The sequence below is a fragment of the Hoplias malabaricus genome, chromosome 6 (genome assembly GCF_029633855.1).
Source record: "Hoplias malabaricus isolate fHopMal1 chromosome 6, fHopMal1.hap1, whole genome shotgun sequence".
NCBI lineage: Eukaryota > Metazoa > Chordata > Actinopteri > Characiformes > Erythrinidae > Hoplias > Hoplias malabaricus.
Window position 1 is genome coordinate 34,177,809 of NC_089805.1, and position 21,724 is coordinate 34,199,532.

General features: G+C 37.9%; 2 protein-coding genes across 5 annotated transcripts; both read right to left on the reverse strand.

Moving 5' to 3' along the window:
* Nucleotides 1-134: 134 nt before the first annotated feature.
* On the reverse strand, nucleotides 135-5,801 carry ak2 (adenylate kinase 2). Of its 2 annotated transcripts, XM_066674627.1 has the most exons (7): nucleotides 5,589-5,799; nucleotides 3,095-3,220; nucleotides 2,879-2,989; nucleotides 2,691-2,785; nucleotides 2,181-2,253; nucleotides 1,500-1,695; nucleotides 135-421 (listed from the first exon to the last, which is right to left on the reverse strand). In XM_066674627.1, the coding sequence occupies exons 1-7, from the start codon at nucleotides 5,685-5,687 to the stop codon at nucleotides 414-416; spliced, it is 708 nt and encodes a 235-aa protein (XP_066530724.1). In that variant the 5' UTR covers nucleotides 5,688-5,799; the 3' UTR covers nucleotides 135-413. The 2 variants fall into 2 exon arrangements, with proteins under 2 accessions (XP_066530724.1, XP_066530723.1); XM_066674626.1 differs by lacking the exon at nucleotides 135-421 and having other exon boundaries at nucleotides 1,459-1,695; nucleotides 5,589-5,801.
* A 519-nt stretch (nucleotides 5,802-6,320) lies between these two features.
* anln (anillin, actin binding protein) lies at nucleotides 6,321-20,917 on the reverse strand. Of its 3 annotated transcripts, none has more exons than XM_066675461.1 (25): nucleotides 20,775-20,917; nucleotides 18,496-18,646; nucleotides 16,630-17,049; nucleotides 16,010-16,326; nucleotides 15,514-15,886; nucleotides 15,152-15,255; nucleotides 14,968-15,072; nucleotides 14,085-14,187; nucleotides 13,700-13,795; nucleotides 13,394-13,599; nucleotides 13,099-13,244; nucleotides 12,819-12,960; nucleotides 12,581-12,716; nucleotides 12,281-12,469; nucleotides 11,838-11,964; nucleotides 11,706-11,754; nucleotides 11,483-11,536; nucleotides 11,354-11,386; nucleotides 10,799-10,820; nucleotides 10,581-10,693; nucleotides 9,933-9,986; nucleotides 9,549-9,635; nucleotides 9,357-9,464; nucleotides 9,106-9,278; nucleotides 6,321-8,496 (listed from the first exon to the last, which is right to left on the reverse strand). In XM_066675461.1, exons 1-25 carry the CDS (start codon nucleotides 20,790-20,792, stop codon nucleotides 8,382-8,384), a joined length of 3,441 nt encoding a protein of 1,146 aa, XP_066531558.1. In that variant the 5' UTR covers nucleotides 20,793-20,917; the 3' UTR covers nucleotides 6,321-8,381. The 3 variants fall into 3 exon arrangements, with proteins under 3 accessions (XP_066531558.1, XP_066531557.1, XP_066531560.1); XM_066675460.1 differs by having other exon boundaries at nucleotides 13,700-13,798; XM_066675463.1 differs by lacking the exon at nucleotides 9,933-9,986 and having other exon boundaries at nucleotides 13,700-13,798.
* Between the last annotated feature and the right edge of the window lie 807 nt (nucleotides 20,918-21,724).

Here is a 21,724-nt window from a genome sequence, read left to right on the forward strand (position 1 = left end):
ATATATATATATATATATATATATATACACACACACACATACACACATTATATATATCCTTGAAATACATGTTAAACATTTAGAAAATTCCAATAGTCACTCGTAATAAGCACTCATTAAAAGAGGGCTATACAAGGTGTCTTTCCCTCACCCATTTCAGCAGATGTCTTACTCACCATTTCACAGAAACCAACAAAAACCCAAATTACAAAGCAGTTGAAGGTAGTAGAAAATAGGTTCTTTTATTTCACTGGAAACATTATCAGGGCCACTTTGTTGTGTTTCATTCCTGGTAGAGTGCCTGAGATAAAGCAAACCAACTATCCAAATAGTTGCAAATTTAAATTACACACTATTAGACACCCTCCCATTTTTGTATCATCTGGATCAGACGAGATGGTGGATGAGGAGTTTCAAATAGCTGTAGAAGGAAAAAGAAGCCTTAAGTAATTAAGCATTTAGTTCAGGACACATGCACTGAAACACACCTTTATGACCTCAGTTTTGGCTCTAAGTGCAGCAATTACAAAAACTTAATAAAAATGAACTGAAATCTCATGCCCTCTGGTGGATAAGAGCAGAACTACAAGATCCAGCCCAAATGAAAGTGCAATTAGGTTTACATTTCACCAGAATACAGTGCAATTAATTCAAAGCTTATATTCATGTAAACAGTCAAAAAAAAAACAATTATAGCCACATTTGAATAGTATGGTTAAGAGGATTAAATGCAGACAAAAGCTTCATAGATTAGCTAAAATATTAAATCATAGATTCAATAATAATTTGTCATGCAGTAAGAAAAAAGATAAAAGGATAAATCCAAAGGAAAGTAAAGGAAAAGGAACCTGTTGCCAGGAAAAGTGCATGAACCTAACAGAGACTGCTGTTGGCTAAGCTGGCCCAGTGTATGAGACTACTCAGTTTTAGTTCTCTCCAGGCTGGTTTGTCTGGACCTGGTAGTACCTGTAGGTGAACACCTGAAACATAAAGGGCCCTTGATTGCTTGTAGGTACATTAGATACCCAGTAATCTAGAGGTAAAATAAATATAGTTACTGTCAGAACAAAAGCTTGTTTCTTTGTTCCGTTCATTTTCAAATGCAATTTGGAAATGCTACTCTTTACTATATTTTTCATGAATAACTGAATACTATTGCTTGAAATACATGTTCATGTATGTACAGATATACACTACGTTATACAATAATTATGAAGATACAACATTTTTAGCCAACAGTGAGGAGTGAATCATGACACTTCAAGCGTTGACTGACTGATGTCACATTAACAGAGGCACTGGGGCTAACTCAGAACCATGGTTTCAATCAAGCGTACGCTGACAACCACCCACACTACATTTGTTTTAAAGTTATAGCCCAAACCTTGCAAAAAAAAAAAAAAAAAAAAACAGACCGTGGAATAGAGTAGAACCTCTAAAGGCAAGGAAAAAACAGAGGGATGAAGGAAATGTTTAGATGAAAAACACAAGGTCTTTACAGGTGACAGTTGAGAAGGCAGCGAGGATAGAGGCAAAGACGAGGTCCGGTGACTGAGAAGCATCAATGGCATGGTGCAAGCCTTGGGCCCTGTAGTACTGCACCAGTGGGGAGGTCTGTTTATGATAGGCCTCCAGTCTTGAGCGCAGGGTATTCTCGTTGTCGTCACTACGGCGGGACAGAGGTTCACCAGTCACCTATTGCCACAAGGGGGACGGTGTCAATATTCCCAAGCAATGCATGAAGTGGATTCAAGAACTGTTAATAAAACATGTTTTGTAACCACTCAAATTGAACTTGCACGGTTTGCCTTTCCAAGTAATGTTTTGCTGGTCATGTAATGATATTTCAGAGAGAAGTGTGACAGAGTAAACTGAACCCTTGTGAGGAGTATTAATTCCCTCTTCAGTCTAAGCCCTAGGTACCTTGAAGAAGGATACAGGGATACAGATGTTCTGTAGAGGAATTATGCATAACACCATTACACTGCTGGTGTAAATCTGCAGGTATTAAATGTTGTTCATTGAAAAAGTACAGAGATGGTATGTGAAATGGCCAAATTCAATTGTAGTCTGAGTTTCTAGAAATACTTGAACATTTTCTTATAGATTATATTAAGTAAGGCCTAGAATTGATACTCTAATTTCAATTTACAGATTAAGTAATATTTCAAGCCACCTACATCATCCTTCATAGGTTCTTTGGGTGGGTTAAACTCCTCATGGTAGGAACGGCCACTGGGTTGATGAATGAGCCTGAAAAATTAAAGATGGATTGAGATGCAAGTATTGAGTGCAATACTTCAGAAACTGCAGGTTAATATTAATATAATTATTGTCCTGTTGTTTGATTCAGCTGGTGAATGATTAATAAAAACCTACATGGAATTAGGTTATTTCAAGCCCTAGAATCACCAACTATGCAGTTCCCTAACACAGCTTTGAGATACACACAAATTACAGCAAAGATGCAACATCAAACCTGCTAAAGAAACTTTAACATTTTATCATTTTAACATGTTACTTTGCTGATCAACAAACGCTGTCTGGAAAACACTTACAGGGACAAAAGCCACCATTTTGAAGCTACACAAAAGTTCTCAATTAAAAATGTAGGAAAGTAACATACAAAATTAAATACTTTTTGCTCATAAAGGGGTTTGAAATGTTGCTTATGAAAAAGACAATCTTGCCTCCCACAGATCCTGCGCACCAAGAGAGAATCATCCACAGAGAACTCAATAACAGAGTCCAGCTTCTCTGAGCGTTTCTCCAGCAGATCGTCTAGCTAATGAAGAACAGATATAGATTGGATATTGACAGTGAGATACCTCCTTTATGTTAAAAAGGAATTTTAATTAATTTTACAGGTCATATGCACCATTTCTGCCTGCTTGACAGTGCGAGGAAACCCATCCAATAAAAATCCATTTTTACAGGGAGGGGTGTCCAGGTTCTTCTCTATGAGCTCTACCACCATCTCATCGCTCACCTAAAGATTGACAACAGGGGAGGAAACAAACATTCAAGAGATTAAACACCATGCTGTGGTCTACAGGGGGTTGATTTCTTCTGAAAAGTAATTAATCAGCATTACCAGTTTGCCAGCGTCCATGGTCTGTTTTAGTCTCTTTCCAAGTTCAGACCCAGAGGCCACCATTGCTCTCAGCATGTCCCCAGTGGCCAAATGACAAACACAGAACTTATCTGCCAGCCTAGGAGCCTGTAACAACCAGAAGAGGAGAAAGATATTTTCTTGTAAATTATAATATGCAAGTCAAAAAAAAGTGTGAAACCCAAGCTAGCAAGCAGGGAGCTGAGTATGTTTCTGACACTTAATATTTCTTTTAAAAAAAGTTGTAGAATATTTTAGCAATATACAGTATGAAATATGACATTAGGATATTTGTCACGAGACTTGAGCTGAAACTGACACAGTGCACTGATAACGATGTGTTGTTAAATCAGGGTCATAATGATTAGATTGACTTTGTCCAACTTTAGCATATGAATGATAGAAAAGTGTATAGCCATCTAACATATCACGGCAGTCATAAAATATTCCACCAATAAGCCAACAGTATTCCAATCTGACTGGAAGAATAGCCTCAGAGTACAGAAGGGCACTTGCATTGGCTCATTCATCTCAAACATGAATAACCCTTGTTGATATATAGCACAAGTAATACATTTACTGTGACTCAACCTCAAAAAACCTGGCAGCACAGAGGCGCAGCAGGTAGTGTCACAGTCACACAGCACCAGGGACCTGGGTTCGAGTCCCACTCAGGGTGACTATCTGTGAGTGTGGTGTGTTCTCCCTGTGTTCCTCCGGGTGCTCTGGTTTCCTCCCACAGTACAAAAAAAAAAAAAACACATGTTGATTGGCGACACCGTGTCCGTAGGTGTGAATGTGTGTGTGTTGCCCTGTGAAGGACTGGTGCCCCCTCCAGGGTGTATTTCTGCCTTGCGCCCAATGATTCCACTCCGACCCTGAACTGGGTAAGCGGTTACAGACAATGAATGAACATCAAAAACCTATTGCACTTAGCAGTAATTATTTATTCAATCATTAAATAGACATTTTTAGACATGCAAAAATAAATAAATAAATAAAAAGTGACCACACAGTTAACCTCTATGGAGTTCCACTACAGCACCAAGGCTGGACACAGTCTACTTCAGTCAACTGAGCTAGATACGTTTATTTTATCTTCAAAATGATGTGGCATGTTAGGCCCTGTTCCTACACGTTTATGCAAGGACATGTTAACAGAAAGAAATGTGTCTATTTTAACAATAGTAAATTATTCTCTCAGCACCGGCTATGTACGTAAAACATTTAAATGAACAATGGTGAGGCCGTATATCAAGAAACCAAGTCTTGATCCCTGTGAGCTATCAAACTAAAGATATATTTCAAATCTTCATTTTAATTCCAGGAGTTTGGACAAAACTGTGTCTTAATTAAGCTTGTATCACACATACCCATGAACATGAACATACACATGAGGTTAACAATCTCATTCAAGCGTTTGGTAATTAGATCTATGCAAGTTAGTGCGTTAAAATGAACTACATGTAAGTATCTCTTGCGCTGACCAACTGCCCATCCTGTCAGATCTGATGCTGGAAGAGAGAGCTGTAGATGCTTGCATGCCTATACTTCAACTATAATGTGTAGTAATGTGTTTTGGGACACAGCCTTGAATTTTAACCTAAATGGAAAAGGTGTTTCTCAACCCCAGTTCCCCTAGAGAACTGACTGACCTTAAGGGTTTGACAATCAGTTCTTAATATTTCACTGAAGACTGGGGCCACGTCATAAAACTTCACGACTACAGTCATAAAACGTGTGTAGATTATTAGGGCATATTGAATCTATGGACTTTCCAAAATAAAATGAAAGATTTATAGAGAGATATTCACACAAACGGTGTTTAAACAATAATATAATACACATACTACACTACTTTAAATATTCAGATTATTTTGATCGTACGCGATTTGGGACGCAGCCTGTAACTTTAAAGACTGGTGGATGTGTCTCCCACTCTCCTCGACGTTCGGGGAGGACTTCGGGACGAAGCTGGACACATGGGTGTCAGTGGTGGAGCTGTTCAGAAGAAAGTGTGGTCAGTTAACGTTGCAGTCTGAATAAAGCATGCGGCCTTTCTCTGAATGGGCTTATGCTGGAGTTATCAATCTCAGCTTCTCTTTCAACGTTTCTAATCCACATTAAACGAACGGAACAGTTGCTTCTTTCGGATCCAAGTGCTGTATAATTTAATGAGAATTAAAATCCTAATAAGAGGCTAAATTCAGCCTCATGCTAGCTTAGCAATCCAGCACACGGAGGCTGCATCTCGAATGGCTCCCTACTCACTATGTAGTGCACTACATAGATCTTAATATTACGGCCTTTATAAACAAACATTGAAAAACATAAAACAGTTAGCGACAGTGGAGGTGTATGCAATTCTTCGTGCACATACGGGGTCCCATTTGAGTGAATAACACACGTCCTTGGAGCTTTCATGGTGCTCCATACAGTGAACGTGGAGCGAATTAGGACACAAGCAGAAACTAACCTGGGTTCCTTTTCCAGCTCCGGGGGGACCCAGGAGAATGGCTCGGATCCCTCGCCGAACACCTGAGAGCAGTTCGTCTGACTGTGTGCTGGGGGCCATGGCGAGTGTGAACACAGGTGCAGAAGGGCGACTCTCAGGACAACTTTCTATCCACCAGCTCAAAGGAAAAAGGAAGCCGCGACACCCTCCTTTCCCCTTCAATGGTATTAACTCCGGCCCACTTTCATAAAACGCGCTCTTTCATTGGACGTTGGGCAGTCACTCGGAAACCAGTCGCACACACTGGAGGGAAGAGAATCATGGAGTACGTGTAACATCCTATTACGGATGCCATCACGGTTGGGGAACATGTAGTTTACTTGAACGCGTTGTAGAACGAGCATATTAAAATAAGTTTAATTAAGTGAAAAAAGCCTCCACCAGAATACATATGCAGTACATGAAAGAGGAGACATACCAGGAAATACACACACACACACAAAAACCTTCAAATCAGTCACACTAAACCATAGGTTGGGTACAAACAGATATAAACAAGGGTGGCTACCAGCTTGATACAAAATAATAAATAAATGTTTCTTCGTAGCTTCAACATTTTAAATATATTTTTTCTTATTGAGAAGTAATTATGTAAATGTTCTAGCATTGTCCATACTTTATAAACGTTATAGACAAGAATGGTCTGTATTCATTGTTTTATTAGTATTTTCCAAACAGTTAAAATATGATACACAATATTCTTAAGTTTCTAGTAAAACATAGAAAATCTTATTCTTTAAGGAACATGAGCAATAGATTTCTATTTAAAGCTGAAAGAATTGTAAATACTGAGGATGGACATTTCTTCAGACTTGTCAATTTCATGTTGTAGATTTTTTGTCTTTACCATCTGTATTATAGTTAATCACACTAATGTTTGACATCAGGCAGCATATAAAATATTATGTTGTAGTTGACTGTACACTGAAAGCTTCCTTTTTCAAACTATTGGTAATCTGATTACATCATACACAACATGTAACACTAAAGAACAGACACACTGAAGACCTTTATTGCAAATGGTTACATGTTATTACAAACACTGGCAGTGTATATCAGTGAGGCACATGCTTAGTAGCATTCTGCTTTCGTTCTCTGGAGAAGGTAAAGTTAAACAGACTGTATGGTAACAAAATAATTGTGCTAAATATATATATATAAACAAATATCTATAGTTTAGCTAGAGCTCGGCTTTCATTATAGTTTCAGCACTGCAGAAAACCCTAAGCTGTATTTGGAGTGTTTCAAACAACATGCACAAACAAGAGGTACAGACTCAACAAAAAAAACAAAAAAAAAAGTGCCTTTTGAGTATTAGTCACATAGTACAAACAAGTGAAATATGGAACTGTAATGGATAAATACACACCGTCTATAAACTTTTTTTTTTTAAAGCAGAAAGCAAGCAATAACCTTCTGATTGTGTCAATAAATCTCTGCAACTAAACGTGTGAAATTGATCAATCATCAAAACTTGTGTAGACACCTACAGCAGAAAATCTACAGTAAAGAGTTTAGTATCACAGAGCTACCACTTATACAGTTTCCTTACAGGCGGTGGTAATGGACTAGACTTACCACTACAAGATTAAGGAAATGCTAAGAATAGAGCTGTGGAGCACTGCATAATAAAATGCCTCTCAAAAGTAAATGTTGATGCTGTTGCAAAATGAGAATTAAGTGAGAGAACACCTAATTCATTTATCATAAGGATCTACCCTCTACTGTCTTCAAGAAAACCAAAATATCACCTTGTTATAACACAAATAGATTAACCCACTTGCTGTCTCTTAAAAATACATAAATATAAATATATAAAAGGCATCATGAAGATGTTTATTTAAAAAAAAAAAACAATAAAAATAAAAATCAATTCCCTTTACCTTGAACAAAAAAAGAGAACAAACCAGCCAGTGATTAAGAGGAGGCACCCTTGATTTTATAGCTATAACTAGTCACTCCAGAAGGCTAAAACATTTGAAAGTATGCGCAGTTGTATTAATTTTATCAAAATGTAAACATCACATATTTTGGTTAGCTAGAATGTATACCTCACCCCCCCATGTTGTATCATATATTGCAATATTATATGAAGGGTGACATTTCCGCATTATAACAAGTGAGAACGTCATGTTCTATTATCCTTATAAGTCCAGAATTGCTGATTCCCCATTTCATAACAGCACATACAACAGCCGTTTTAAATAAAATGTGAATCATTTAAAAAAAAAAAAAAAAAAAATTATATATAGCCTTGTCTTAAACAGCAGTAACTAAACTTAGTATGCTTTGCTGGGAATAAATTACATACCTGACATTTTCTTAAATTTTGAAACAGTACATAAGGATTTTTTGTTTCTACTTTTCTACAACTATTTAAAAAAAGTACATAAAAGTTTTCAGAGCCTTGAAAGTTTATTTGTCCATGTTCCGGTAATAACACCTACCTTTTACGACATTAAAGGTTAAGGTAATACTTTCCAGGTTCATGACATTAAGCAATATGACCACCATAATGCTGCTCTAAAATCTGTGGATCACTATGAGAATTTTATGCTCTTGTCAATACTGAATGTCTATAATATGGCTTTATAACATTTCAAATGCCCATGCTCTATGCCAAATGTAGAATTAATTATAATTCTGTAAACGTTTCATAAATGATATTGTATTGCACTTCTCTGCCAAACATGTTGAAATTTTATGTGAAAGTATGACCCACTAATTATCTTGTCCATAAAGACCAGATGGTGGTCACACTGGCCTGTAACATGAGTCGGGCTGCCACATGCGCAGATCCACTAGAATTTGATTGAGTTTCTGCATCCAAAGATTTCTTTCTTCCTTAGTGTCTGCACTCAGCCAGTTCCTATACATTAAAAGAAAATGCAATAGAACTGTACATTTCACATATATATTTAAGCGATAACTTTTAAAGCCAACCCCCCATTTGTTTCTACTCTTTTTGTCCATTTAACCAGCTCAACTAGCCATATGTGTTTTGTTGGTCTACAACTACAGACTGTTTTCCATTTGTTGCTCTGCCTAATTTGTTAGCCCCATTTCATACTGTACCTCTGAATGTCAGTCCCAACAGAGAATTACCACTGAACAGCAGTGCTGCTGGAGATTTTAAACACCCCTATGTTGCTGCTGGATTTAACAGACTACCAAAAAAAAAAAAAAAAAAAAAAAAAAAAAAAAAAAAAAAAAAAAAAAAAAAAAAGTCCTTCCAGTGATCAGTGAAGACTATAGGATAACTAACAAAAAAGCAGCAACAGATGATTCTCTGACTATGCATATAACAAATTCATGTGTCATATAGAGTGGGAAAATTTTTTTAAAACTCTTACAGCACTGCTGTGTCTGATACACTCAAAAGTGACACAATATATTAAAAACACCCTTACTTCCTTTATACAGAGTCACACAAGGAAAATAAAATAAATAAGTAACAAGAAAAAGAGAGTAGTCTTACTTTGTGACACACATGGTGTTCTTGCACTGGCTAACCAGCGTTTCTTTGTCATCCTCCCTTTGTGGCCTCACAGTAATCAACTCAAAGGTATTGGGACGGGCACAGAATTCACGGTTAGCAGGTTCCACTTTACGACTCGTACAGCTGGCCAAATTGATGCGACCAATTGGATTCTATTTAAGACATGTCATTCGTTAATTAAATTGGCACACGATTAAATAATAACATGGGCTTCAGCTTGCATACTTTACCTTGCGCTTTTCATCATCAGGGTAAGTCCAATAGGAGATGCAATAACCTGAGAGGACACACCATCTTCTATGCCAGGCTCCAAAACCACTGACATCTTCAAACATAGTCTATAAAATGTAACAGGAAAATTATGACCAAAGCTACTTTTTTTTTTTTTAATGAAAGATGCACCAAGTTTACAGAACACTCACCAGGAAGCCCCTTTCTTCCACACGAGAACCAACCTCACACTGCATTTTAAGGTAGATATGACCTTCCATGGGGCAAAGGAATGGCACCTAAATATATTTGGAAATGAGAGTTATTGTTGTAACTGCACAATGTTGAAATTGTTTGAGATGTCCCAGGTGACAAGAGAGAATTAGTAAGATTTTTTGACAACAGAAGCTACTCAGCCTCAATATACACCATTTGCTCAAAACAGAGGGAACACCAAACAAAACACAGAGCTGCCCAAACAGTGGATGTTGAGTTAGTAACAATGTGTTGTCCTACAAAGTATATAAATGAACCTTAGTAGGACAAAAGCAAGCAGACAACTCTCAATTTATGGAATGTAGAACAAATGTGAAAACCTTGTTCTGAAACATGTCACAGAGAAGCTTGCTTTCACTCCCTTGACATTTGATCTATAAAGAGAGAAATGAGTGCATATAAGTGAGCTGATAAAGAGAGAAATGAGTGTAAGTAAGTGAGCTGATATGTGTAATAGCATAGCATGCAAAAGTCAAGAAGTGTTGGTTTGTACTCACACTTGGCCCAGTTGCCTTGTACTGAGCCCAAACACAATTGCCACATTTCTAGCAAATACTGCACCTCAGCAGTAGACCAGCATGATCCATATTGGTTTATATTGAGTGTCACATGACTGAGATCCGGTTAGTGTTCAGCTGAAACTCTGCCCTAGCCCACCCCTTCAACCGGGTCTAGACACAAATTAGCGTACCATACCCAGGCACAATACTGAGTGATCACACCAGTCAAACATGCTTGGGCTTAGTATGGCTTGCCTATTGTGAGTACAACCTTAAAACCATGCTTGCCAAATCTGTAAAGCGGACAATCAAAAGACCATATTCTTTTACTCCTTTACCTTTTCCCAACTAAAACACACCACTTCCTTAACCTTTAATAAAAATATTTAAACTCTATGCTAAACTTTTATTGACAGATCACTAGTGAACACTGATATGATTAATAGAAAGATTAGTCAAGAGGGTTACCTTTTCCAGTAGAAACTTATTCTTTCCAATAGAGGCCAATGTTAACTTGTGTGATCCAACAAGTATGAAGTTACTGGTGCGCACTGCATTGGGACCCCCGGGGCTTGCCATTACTACGAAAGGAAATAGTTTTACTCATAAATGCAAATGAAGTCAAAAGCAACTTTATTGACAAGTGTGAAATATATAATAATCAGATTTTTCAGCACAATACCCACCAGGTGTTTGTAGATTGGTTTTCTGAAAGAAGAAAGTTTAAAATATTAAAATTAAGAATTTTGTAATCATAAATGGTTGACAAAACTAAATATACAACTTCGTCTTCCATGTGGATTTTTTTTTTTTTTTAACAGTTTCTGTGATTAAATTTCTCAGTGGTGAAAACCAATGTAAAATATCAGTGACGCTTAATACACACACAGCAGGTTAAATGACAGAAAGACACTCTCAACCAACACAGTGCAGGAAGGGCTTCTTATAGAAAGCACATAGAAATAAATAAAGATTTATTCAGCATCTGAATTTGCTACTGATATACGAGGATAAACAATTACAAACACTCAAACACATTCTCGCATCATACTTTATGCCACTCTCTCCCTCACTCTCCAAAACAAACTCAGTGCTGTACTAAATCATATAGGATGTCAAAGGTGCTAATTAACTGTTTTTGTTTTGGGCCTAAAAAAAATAAAAAAATAAAAACGGTGCATCCCTAAACATAAGACCACATTATTAAAAGCACAAAATACAAAAATTGAAAGTGTACTTACAGAGATGGCAAGGAATCTCTTTGGAGTGATAGCCTAAAAAAATACAACAATCAACTTAATATATATTAAAAATGGAAGAAAAAGAAAATGGACCAACTATAATTATACACTCAGGCCAAAGAACAGTACCTTGGACTTGTTTGTCTTCTTTCTTTTATCACTGGGCAGCTCTCGCTTTTGAACCTGTAAAAAACAAAACATTTATAAAAATACATTTATTTTATTCGGGTATGCACAACAAATTATGAAACCTCTCCATACACCAGCGTCATCAACTTTATAAGATATAATTGTATGGATTTAGACAGGGATGAGAACACGAACACACACACACCAAGTGAAACATACTTACAAGATAGTAGACCTCAATGTCAATCTCAAAATCACTGGACACATTAGGACTGTAATGTGATAAAAGGCAGATCAGAACAGAGGTAATATAATAGGAGATACTGATGTTCAAATAGATAAAACCTACACTCACAGAGTAAACCTGGTAGAGAAGGTCAAGGCATCCCCACTGAGTACACTGCGGGTATTGGCTAGAGGAGTTGCAACTGTGTTCTCAGGTCCAGCACGGATCATTACAAAAAAGTAATGATTTCCAGATTCTTCAATAAAACAAGATCATGAAAATAAACAATTACAAGATTACTACAAGTTTAAAAACTCCACACACTGCTTTTTTTAAAATCAGATTTATTTATTAAAAATTGTGTAATTGTAAGCCATTAATCTTGTGATTGATGAGGTTTCTTGGAGTCATTCTGAATATAAATAGATTTTTATATATGAGCAGCCTGGGCAGGTAAAGGCAAGCACATGTGAAGCCAACTAACACTTATCTTCAAATCAATAATAACAAAATGACAGGCCAGGTTTCTCACAATGCAGATATTACTTGGTAGCTACTGAACAAATGGGTACCTGGTTTGTTGGCTGAAGAGCAGACAAACTCAGCCTTAAGAGGTAATCGAAGCTCCTGCAGTGTGATGGAACCCCTAGAAGCAGGCACACCCATATCCTCTTGAGCCATGAATGAGCATTTCTTTTGAGCAATGGGACCTTCTGCCTTTAGTCGTTCCAGCTCAGCTTTTAGGGCCACCCTTTTTTCAGCTACCGAAGAATATGAAGTTATTAGACACTAAAACACATTCTGTTGCACATTATATGGTGTTGCTAACCCTCTTTTTAAATGACTGTGCTGTCAAATTGGACACTACTCACTGGCAATAAGCAGAAGTCTCTCAGCCTCTGCTTCCACCTGAGAGCCTTTACCATGCTCCTCATCTGTGCAGCAATTTAATGCTTGACTGGCCTGATGAATCACTGTTTGCTGCAGGTTCATCTCATTGGTCAGAATCTGAACGCACAATGCAAAATATATTCATTCTCTTTAGATGAAACTAATAATTATACATGAAAAAGTTTCGAAAAACAAAAATATTAAACTTATTCTTTTTACCTGCATTTTTTGTTTAATGTTAATGTGACTGGGGCTTCCGGATTCTTCCACTCTTTTGGCGACATCTTCTTTTCTCACTATCACCTGTTTCACTTGTGGTCTCTCTGTCTCTTTTACCCTAGTTGATCTGTATGCATCAATGCTGAAATTGATATAAAAAAAGAAGAAATAATAAATAGAAAAATACACACACACACACACATATATATATATATATATAAAAACATCACCCCATCTCCCCAACTTTCTTTTTAATATCTATTCAACTGTTTGACTATACCTATATAGCAGTTTCTGTTCTTCTAAGGTCTCAATACTGTCAGAAGAACCAGCTTGTTGCATTCGTGCTCTCTGGAACCTTGTGGGCCTAGACACACCATCAGGTGTCCCAGACTTCTGATTAAATGAGTTGGCTGGGGTAGAGGTCTAAAAGTTAGCCCAAAAAAAAAAAAAAAAAAAAGTTTAGAAACAGAACCTTTTTTTTTTCCCTCCCCCACAAAGTCCAAAGATAAGCATTCTCCATGATTGAATGGATTAAAGTACTCTAAGCAAAAAATTTAATGTGATATACTCACCATGAGTTTCTTCTCAGGGCTTTTAACAACAGCAGCCACAGTCTCTACTAGTGGGGCAAGCAAAGACATAGAAGAGATGTTCAGAGCATCCTCCTCCTCAGCACTGTGCCCTTCGTTTTCCTCCAATACCTCTCCGAAAAGATCGTTAATGACCTCAGAATTAATGGAGCCATCCACATTCATTTCAATCTCACGAATCTCCTCTTCTGGAAAGAAGGGAAAAAAAAAAAACATTTGTTTAAAAAGATTTTTTTTTTGTCAAACACATAAGAATACAAGCAACATCGAAAGCTATTATTTTCTTACCTTCTATTATTTTCTGCTCAGCGATTTCTGGTTTTTCTACAGAAACCTGAACTTCTTTCAAAGGACTTGACTGGGAAGGCTTCAGGACTGCACATTCTGCTAAAAGAAACGATTTAGTTAAGCAAACACATTTTAAATGTAAATATGATCAAAACAGACAGAGGGCATGAAGTAAATTAACATGCTCATACGAGTAGAGACCAAAACGATTCATCGAAGAAAATTCACTGTCAAAGATAGTGACCAAAAGCAGGGGAGTAATGCACCAAAGCAATATAACTGCATTTACACACATGCACGTATAAACAGAGTTACTCCTAACAAACTCTGAAATGTTGCCAATCTACAACAAAAGATCTTAATATTTTCAGGATAGAAATATTACCTTTTTCATTGAGCTTGGATGAAGTCTCCAAAATACCCAAGCCTACTGCTGAAGACTCATCGGAAAGCACAGGGTCTGAATTTTCAGGAGTCTCTTCCACATTCTGAACGTAACAGAATATCTAAAATTACAAATTGTAGTGTTCCCCAGTTCCAATAAAGTCACGCTGTCCTTGCACTTTGTATTATAGTTAAAATTAGGCATTAATAAACCTTTAATGGGGTGGTTCATAAATTCATTAAGATTGCTTTGTTCATTTTAAAACTGAGATGGTGAAATATTCAGACTTAGAAATTGAACTTTATTTCAACTGAGATCTAGGCAGGGGTGCAGTGTACACCTGCAACATTTTGCCAACTCTCCCTCCTTTAATGACTTTGCGGCTAGTTTTACTGATTTTTCTGTACAAACTTTATATAGAAGAGAATCGCCGATAGCAACTCATTAGACCACAGGAACTGACAGTGGACACACCATCAGGTGTAAAATGAAAAGAAATACTGGCCATGTGCTTGAAAGTTTGAGGCAACACAACAGATCTGGAGTTGGCCAATTTCCTTCAGAACAAGTAAGCAAGTTTGGTATGTTTGGAGTAGAGGATCATTCTGAGCAATGGAGTGATACTAATGTGGTGGTTAGTGTGGTAAGAGTGGATCATACACCACACTGCTACTGGAATTTTTAAATCCCTCAGTGTAACTGCTGGAATTAGAATAGTCAACCAAACCAAAAATATCAAGGAAGTGATTTCTAATATAGTGGACATTAGAGTTGAGAGAATGGACAGGGAGTGTAGAAACAAGGAGGTGGTAAAATCACATTTTAAAACATTTGTTGTCAAACTGATATCACCATCAACAATTAAACAAAAAAACATTTTAACCTTATATTCAGATTCATTCTTGATATCTTCAAGATTCTCTTTATCTTTCCCTGTGTTGCCATTCTGAAACCGACTGCGAATCTGTGCAAGCTCTGCTTCACGTTCCTGAAATGAAAAGACATTAGTTAAAACTTCTGCCTCAAGTTAAAATAATTCACATTAGGGAAAATATAACACAACACACCATTTTCTGCTTTTGAGCCAGTATAGCAGTAGAGGATGTTGTCTGAGAACCATTATGTTCCTGGCACCGTTCCCCAAAACGTTCCAAAAATGACTTAACGCCACCTAAAAATGCAAGTAAAAAAAATATATACATTAATGTAGTTCAGTTTATGAAAGTTCTCTGTTTTGGCTTAAAGGTCATTTAAATAGTTCTCCTTGTCTGAAAACATGAGATGTTTAGATATGTTTCCACACCACAGCTAAACTGAGGCTGAATCATATGTTTCACTACACAGCATGTTGTTCACTGTGTGGGTCATACTACTCCCATTCTGCAGTGTTCATCACACAAAAAAGCAAGGATATTCCAGTTTTACTCACAAGCAGTTCCAGCCGGACCTCTCTGCTGCAAAGGTGCTGGTTCCTTTGCCAGTTTTTCACTGGGCAAAGCAGGACCCACAACTGGAGATGGCTTGGGTAGGAAGTTTGGCTTTATTGGACTAGAATTAAAGATACTGTTAGCTCCCAGATTTTTGCATTGTACCTGTGCCTTCTGTGGACTATTGGACAATGGGATTGTCCGTGGACTAGAAGGTACCCTTGGAGATTTGGGAGCATTGGAAGGCTGACTAGAGTAAATCTTCTGTGGGCTGGACACAGGGCTGGCTAATCCTTTAACGTGTTTGGTCAACTCAGTCTTCTGAGGGCTGGGAGGAGTCACTCTGGATGATTTTACTGGAGAATTAACTTTCAGCTATTAAAAAAAAAATCAAATATGAAATATCTGTAAACAAATAATTTTTAAAGTAGTACAATTATCATTTCGCAAAGCTGACTCAGTTTATCCAAAATGTACTCATTTGTTTTTACAACTGACCTGCTGAGTGTTGTGGATAGACTTGCTAGCTGACAGGACAGGCTGAGGTGGCTTTGTGGCAGCCCAGGTCTTGCCACTACTACTCTTTTCTGCATGAGCGGTGGCAGGCAGAACTTGTGCCTTGTCCTGGGATGTAGGCTGAAGCCCAAGATCATCTTCCCAGGAATTAATTGTGGCAGCAAGGTTGGCCAGTCTGCCCTTTCTGCCCAGCGGTGTCTCTGATGATGTGAATGTTGGAGCTGGAATTGAAGCAACCTCTGTTCTCTGGGGCACAAGAGGAGATAGGTCTATGCTGTTGGGTCCAGGTTCCAAATTGCCTAAAATATAGAGTTGAAAAGTTATTAACATTCCCAATATTAATACTGCAGAAACAAAGTAATCTTGAATCACATGACGTTGTGAAAATTAGAAATACTTAAAAAATAAATAGATCAAAAACTAAAAGACCAAACTAAAGATAAAATGAGTGAAAGTGTGCTTCAACATGAGTTCAGCGTTTACATTTGGTTAAAATGACACAAAATAGAAAATAATTCACATGGCTAACTCTGGGAATTAAGAGGGATATTGTTTGTTTACAATCATAAATAATATATTAACTAACAAAAATTTCATCCTACCCTCTGAGTCCCAGTATTGTCTCTGATCAGCCAGCTTTTTCAGACGAGACTTCATGCTAGTGGGATGTGGCATGGGAGCAGGAGCATCTTTAATAGCTTTGCTGTCTTTCTCCAAGACAGAAGGCTCCATAGCATTATCTCTGCCTATAGTTATGGCCTGTGAAGGACCAGCCACAATCTTCTCTGTGCCTGAAGGAGGGCAATTATACTGTGCAGTTGACTCTGAGCTTGGAGTGACAACTGTATTTTCCACTGATGCACAGCGAATATTGTTTGGTACCATTGGAGGCTTCTTTTCTGTTATAGCCTCTGAGGCTGTACAATGAAGAGCAACTGGCTCCTTGTTCTCTTCCCCAGTAAAGAGGGTGTTCTCCTCTGAGCAGCGGCGCTTTGAAGGAGAAGGTTTTGAGGAGGGACATACTGCAATGAAGTACAGAAAAAGACAATTTGTTAAAACGTTTAAAGAAGTTTAAAATAAGATTTCCTGTAAATCGATCATTGATTAAAATAAGACCAAGTTATATCCAAATTTAAAATAACTTCATTAAGAGTCATTGTAACTGGATGACATATTACAAACACAAATTCAGTTGTTTCTAAAATAAAGATTCAGGTTTAGTAGCTTAAATAAAATGAAAACAAGCCTTTTATGATGAGAACTGCTCGAGAATCAATATACGGCTGAATTAACAGTTCCTACTCGCGCATTTCAACATTCGCTGTCAGTCAGTCAATCAGTAAGCTCATATGCCTCTTCTAGAACGACTGGGCACAAGGCAGGACCACAACCTGGAGGGGGTGTCACTCCTTTAGAGGGGGACAAAGTCATACCTATGGACACTTGAGTCAGCAATCCACCTACCAACGTGTGTTTTGGACCGATGGAGAAAACAAGAGCAGGGCTATAACCCTCTATATTTGGCGCTTCTGCCAGCAGGATAAATCAGAACTTGCACATGGCTTTGCTTTCACACTGAGCTCCAAGATGGCGCAGCCATGCATTCCAGCTGCCTGAGGAGGAATATCTTCATTTTGTGATGAGTAAGTGTAATATATTCGACTCATTTTTCTGTAGCATGTTTGGTGCTGGTTGACACTAGTTCAGCAGTATAATCTAGCAAAGGAAAAATTAAGATGGCGGTAAATGTTTTGTAAATGTGTAAGGCTTTGTTTTCCAAAGTAGTCTGTCTTTGCTAAATAAATAGCACAGTTTACAAACGATTCAGTTGGCCTCTCTGATGTGGTGGGGGCTAACGGGCCATTATCTTTGACAGCGGCGAGGGGATTTCTTACCAGTGTTTCACACCTATCTCATGAATAGTTAATGTGAGAGCCACAGGTATAGAAAAATACACTTTCACATTAGATTCAGAGCAAAACTATTTAAAATATCAGAAAACTAAACACCAGTGTGTAGGCAACACCAATGTCTACACAGTTCAGAACTCTAAATAAAACTTCATAAACGTTCACAATGTGGTTTTTTTTTTTTTCAATATATATCAGCACCTTTGAAAATAGGTTTTTGGGAAGTCCATGTTTAGAGTTAATTTAAACAAAAAAACAGATGACGGATACACAGACTTCTCTCATTATTGTTGCTGAGTTTGTACTGAATATTAGCATGAGTAGCTTTTTGGGAACAAACTTTTTTAGGTAGGTGAAATTTGCTAAAATACCAAGGCATGTCAGATCACCTTAGACGTGGCCGAAAGGCCTTAGACTCCAGGGAGTTCAGGCTTATCTGACCTCTACATCACCCTAGTCAATACAGGTCTTTAATTATTTCTAAAGGATGGTTCACAAACTGTTTACTGTGGTTTAACTATTTAACAATACAATTACAATAAACCTGGGTTTTGTTACCTTTTTCAATCTGAGGTTCTGCAATTACACTGTTTGTATCTGTTAGTGGCTCTCTTCCCCGTTTGACCATTTGTCTGTTGGCTGATGTAGGTCTCTCTGCCATCTTTTTATGAAGGTTTTCTCTGCGTGCACGTGTGCGCTCCAAGAGTTTCTAAGTAAACAAAAAATAGTAGTCATTAAATGTATAATTCCAGGCTTACATATTTTTGGATGGGGAAGGGGGGAGGAGGAAGAAAAAAAAAAAAAAAAAAAAAAAAAAAAAAAAAAAAAAAAAAAAAAAAACCCTATCCAATTCACGGTTCCAGTGTGTCTGAAGCCTAACAGGAATCAGTGGGCACGAGGTGGGAACACACACTGGACAGTGTGCTTTATCCAAGGCTGACACATCTAATAAAAAATTTAAATATGTATAATATCTCAATATGTTATTATTTATAAAAGATGAGCTTTTTTTTTTTTTAATGATGTCATGGGTAATTTATTAATAATGTCATCATGCACAATCTACATGTTGTCGCTGTCGAATGAAAGATATGTATCGCTAAAATAGTAACTTCTTAGGAGATGAGGGGAAGGAAAAAATAATATATATATACAGTGGAACCTCTACTAACGAACTTTCCAAGATACGAACCGGGGATTTGAATATTTTTTGCCTCCACCAACGAACCATGACTCTAGAAACGAATCCGAGCCTTCGCCGAGCCGGCGTCTGGAAATGACCACTGGCCCCAGTAGGCGAGTCTCCCAGCGCGCCCAGACTTGAGTGAGCTTTTAAGATTAGCAAATTGTAGTTTTTGCAATTTAGCAGTAGTGTAAATAACAGGTATCGAAATTCGTGCTAATTTAAGCCGTAGCTACGCTTCGTCTCCCCACATTCACCCACCTACTCTCCGTTATTCCACCCACCCCCCACCTCCCGTCATACAGCCAGGGCCTGTGTTACTCCTCCAGCCAGTCGTCACGTCTTCAAGGTAGACTACTACGAACCGGGTCACGGAACGGATCAAGTTCGTAGGTAGAGGTTCCATTGTGTGTGTGTATATCTTTCAACGAAAGTGAATGCTTTAAAAAGTTTATATCCCAAGGAGCTTTGGATAATTCCTTTTGGACCATTCATCATGAAGTTTTCACCAAATGTGAAACAACAGCTGCTGTATTCAAGATATGTTTTAAACTTAAACTTTAAACAGTGACAAATTGTTTTTCTTTTGAATGTGAGGATATATCCATAAACATAAACTTGTGTGTATATGGGCCTATAATACATAATACAAGTCTCCAATTACAGAACTCAAACATATTTAAATATTTTTTAATTAATAACAATATATCTCATTTGAGTTACTTATTTTTGTAGAGTGTGTATGATTTCTTTTGAAATGTAGCTTTTTTTATATAATACCAAAACACATCAAACCTATATATCATGCATGGGGAATTTTTTCCACTAAGTACTTTGCAATCAGCCCCCACTCACTGCAGTCAGTTCATGCAGAGCACCTCTCTGATTGTATAAACGACTCTAACAGAAGTTTACACACTTCGCTGGCGGGCTCCCAGAAACGGGTGGAAATTTCAGTTACAGGTTGTCATTCCCGAGGAATTCTTGTCATGTGACACCGTTAGCGTCTCAGTGCCTAGAACTGAAAAAGGCTCCCACGTAATGTGGCAGGGACATGAAAAAACCTGCAGTTCCTTCTGAGTCGTTGAATCACCACTTTCACACACTGCACTACCAGAACAAAACACACTCATAATTCACTCTGTCCATGAAGTACTTCTCTGTACGTTCTACTTTAGATCCTATTCTCAGTGAAACCATTCATCTTTAGCATAGCGAGCCTGTGTTTGCATGGTAAACAAACGGCCCACCCCGCCCTACCCTGTCGTTGTTCTTAAAAACGAACACAGACTCGTGGTAAAGGCAATTATATTCACAAAAGCGCTAACCTTAAAAAGAAAGGAATGAACTATGTTAAAAATTAACTGTTTTAAACGAATAGGCAAATCAAGGCAAAGAGAAAAACGATGCCTTTTTTCCAGCTGTGGTATTCGCCTAAAACCCTTGCTAATTAGCGTAACATATACGTTATGATACATGCTTAATATTATTTACTCTGGAATAATTTAGCCACACATTCACAGCTCCTGAATTTCAGTAAGCTAGACTGTCGTTAGCTATTTGCCTGGTCGTTAGAGTCTACCACGAGGCTAAATCCCAACTAAGTTCAGAACAAGAAAAAAAGGCGCCGAAATCATCGCCGTGCGCCGTTTACCTCGGTAAAAGGGTCCATTCTGAAGTCATATACCGATTAAGTCGACTTGACTGACCGCTTCCAGCCCCTACCGTCGTCGTCTTCGTACAGTCAGACTGCAGATGAACCGTGCTCTGCTTCGGTTACACTTCAGCTCTTCGTTCAAATTTGAATTTCAGCGCTGCTCCCTCTCTGTAACGGTCACCCACGTCATCAGCCCCGAACTAGGCTCGGTTACAATCCGGGAACTCTTGCTACCTCCCTCTGTTTACTTCAGTTAGGATGTCAGCGACGCAGATGGTGTTGAAATGTCAGAAGGACACAGAAACTGCGTTATACATTTAGTCATAGCCGTACTGGCAAGTATGGATACATAAACGTGGCAACATAGCGCATGTTCTGTTTTTCCCTGGCTGAAGGGAATAGGGGAGGTGAACAAAGACGTATTCGAACAAGACCCGAAATTGCATTCACTGCTTGGCATAAATCGTTTTAAATGTGGGACGTGCTGCATTCAAAGTGTCAAGACTTTCAGGGACCACATGATCCCTGCCAAAGCGGAATTCCTATTATATTTTAAAGCGCATACAATGTTAATTTATGGGGTGAAATAAAGTGATTTGATGTGAAACGGTGAACTGTATAGAAACTAAATCCGGTTTTTGGATGTATGAAGTAAAAATCAGGGGTAAATGTGTATATCATTTAAATATGCCCTCCAGGGAAAATCAAGTTGTGTTTTATTTAACCTTGATAACTTGTCCATATGCTTCGTATTGTTGAAGACATGAGCGAAATAAGCCGTTAATGCACTGACTGAGCATTTATGCTTTAAACCTACAGAGTCACAAAAACATGCATTCAGACATTCAGGACGTCTTATATACTAAACATAGGGTGACCAGACGTCCTCTTTTACCCGGACATGTCCTCTTTTTTAGACTTAAAAAATGTCCGGGCGAAATTTCACA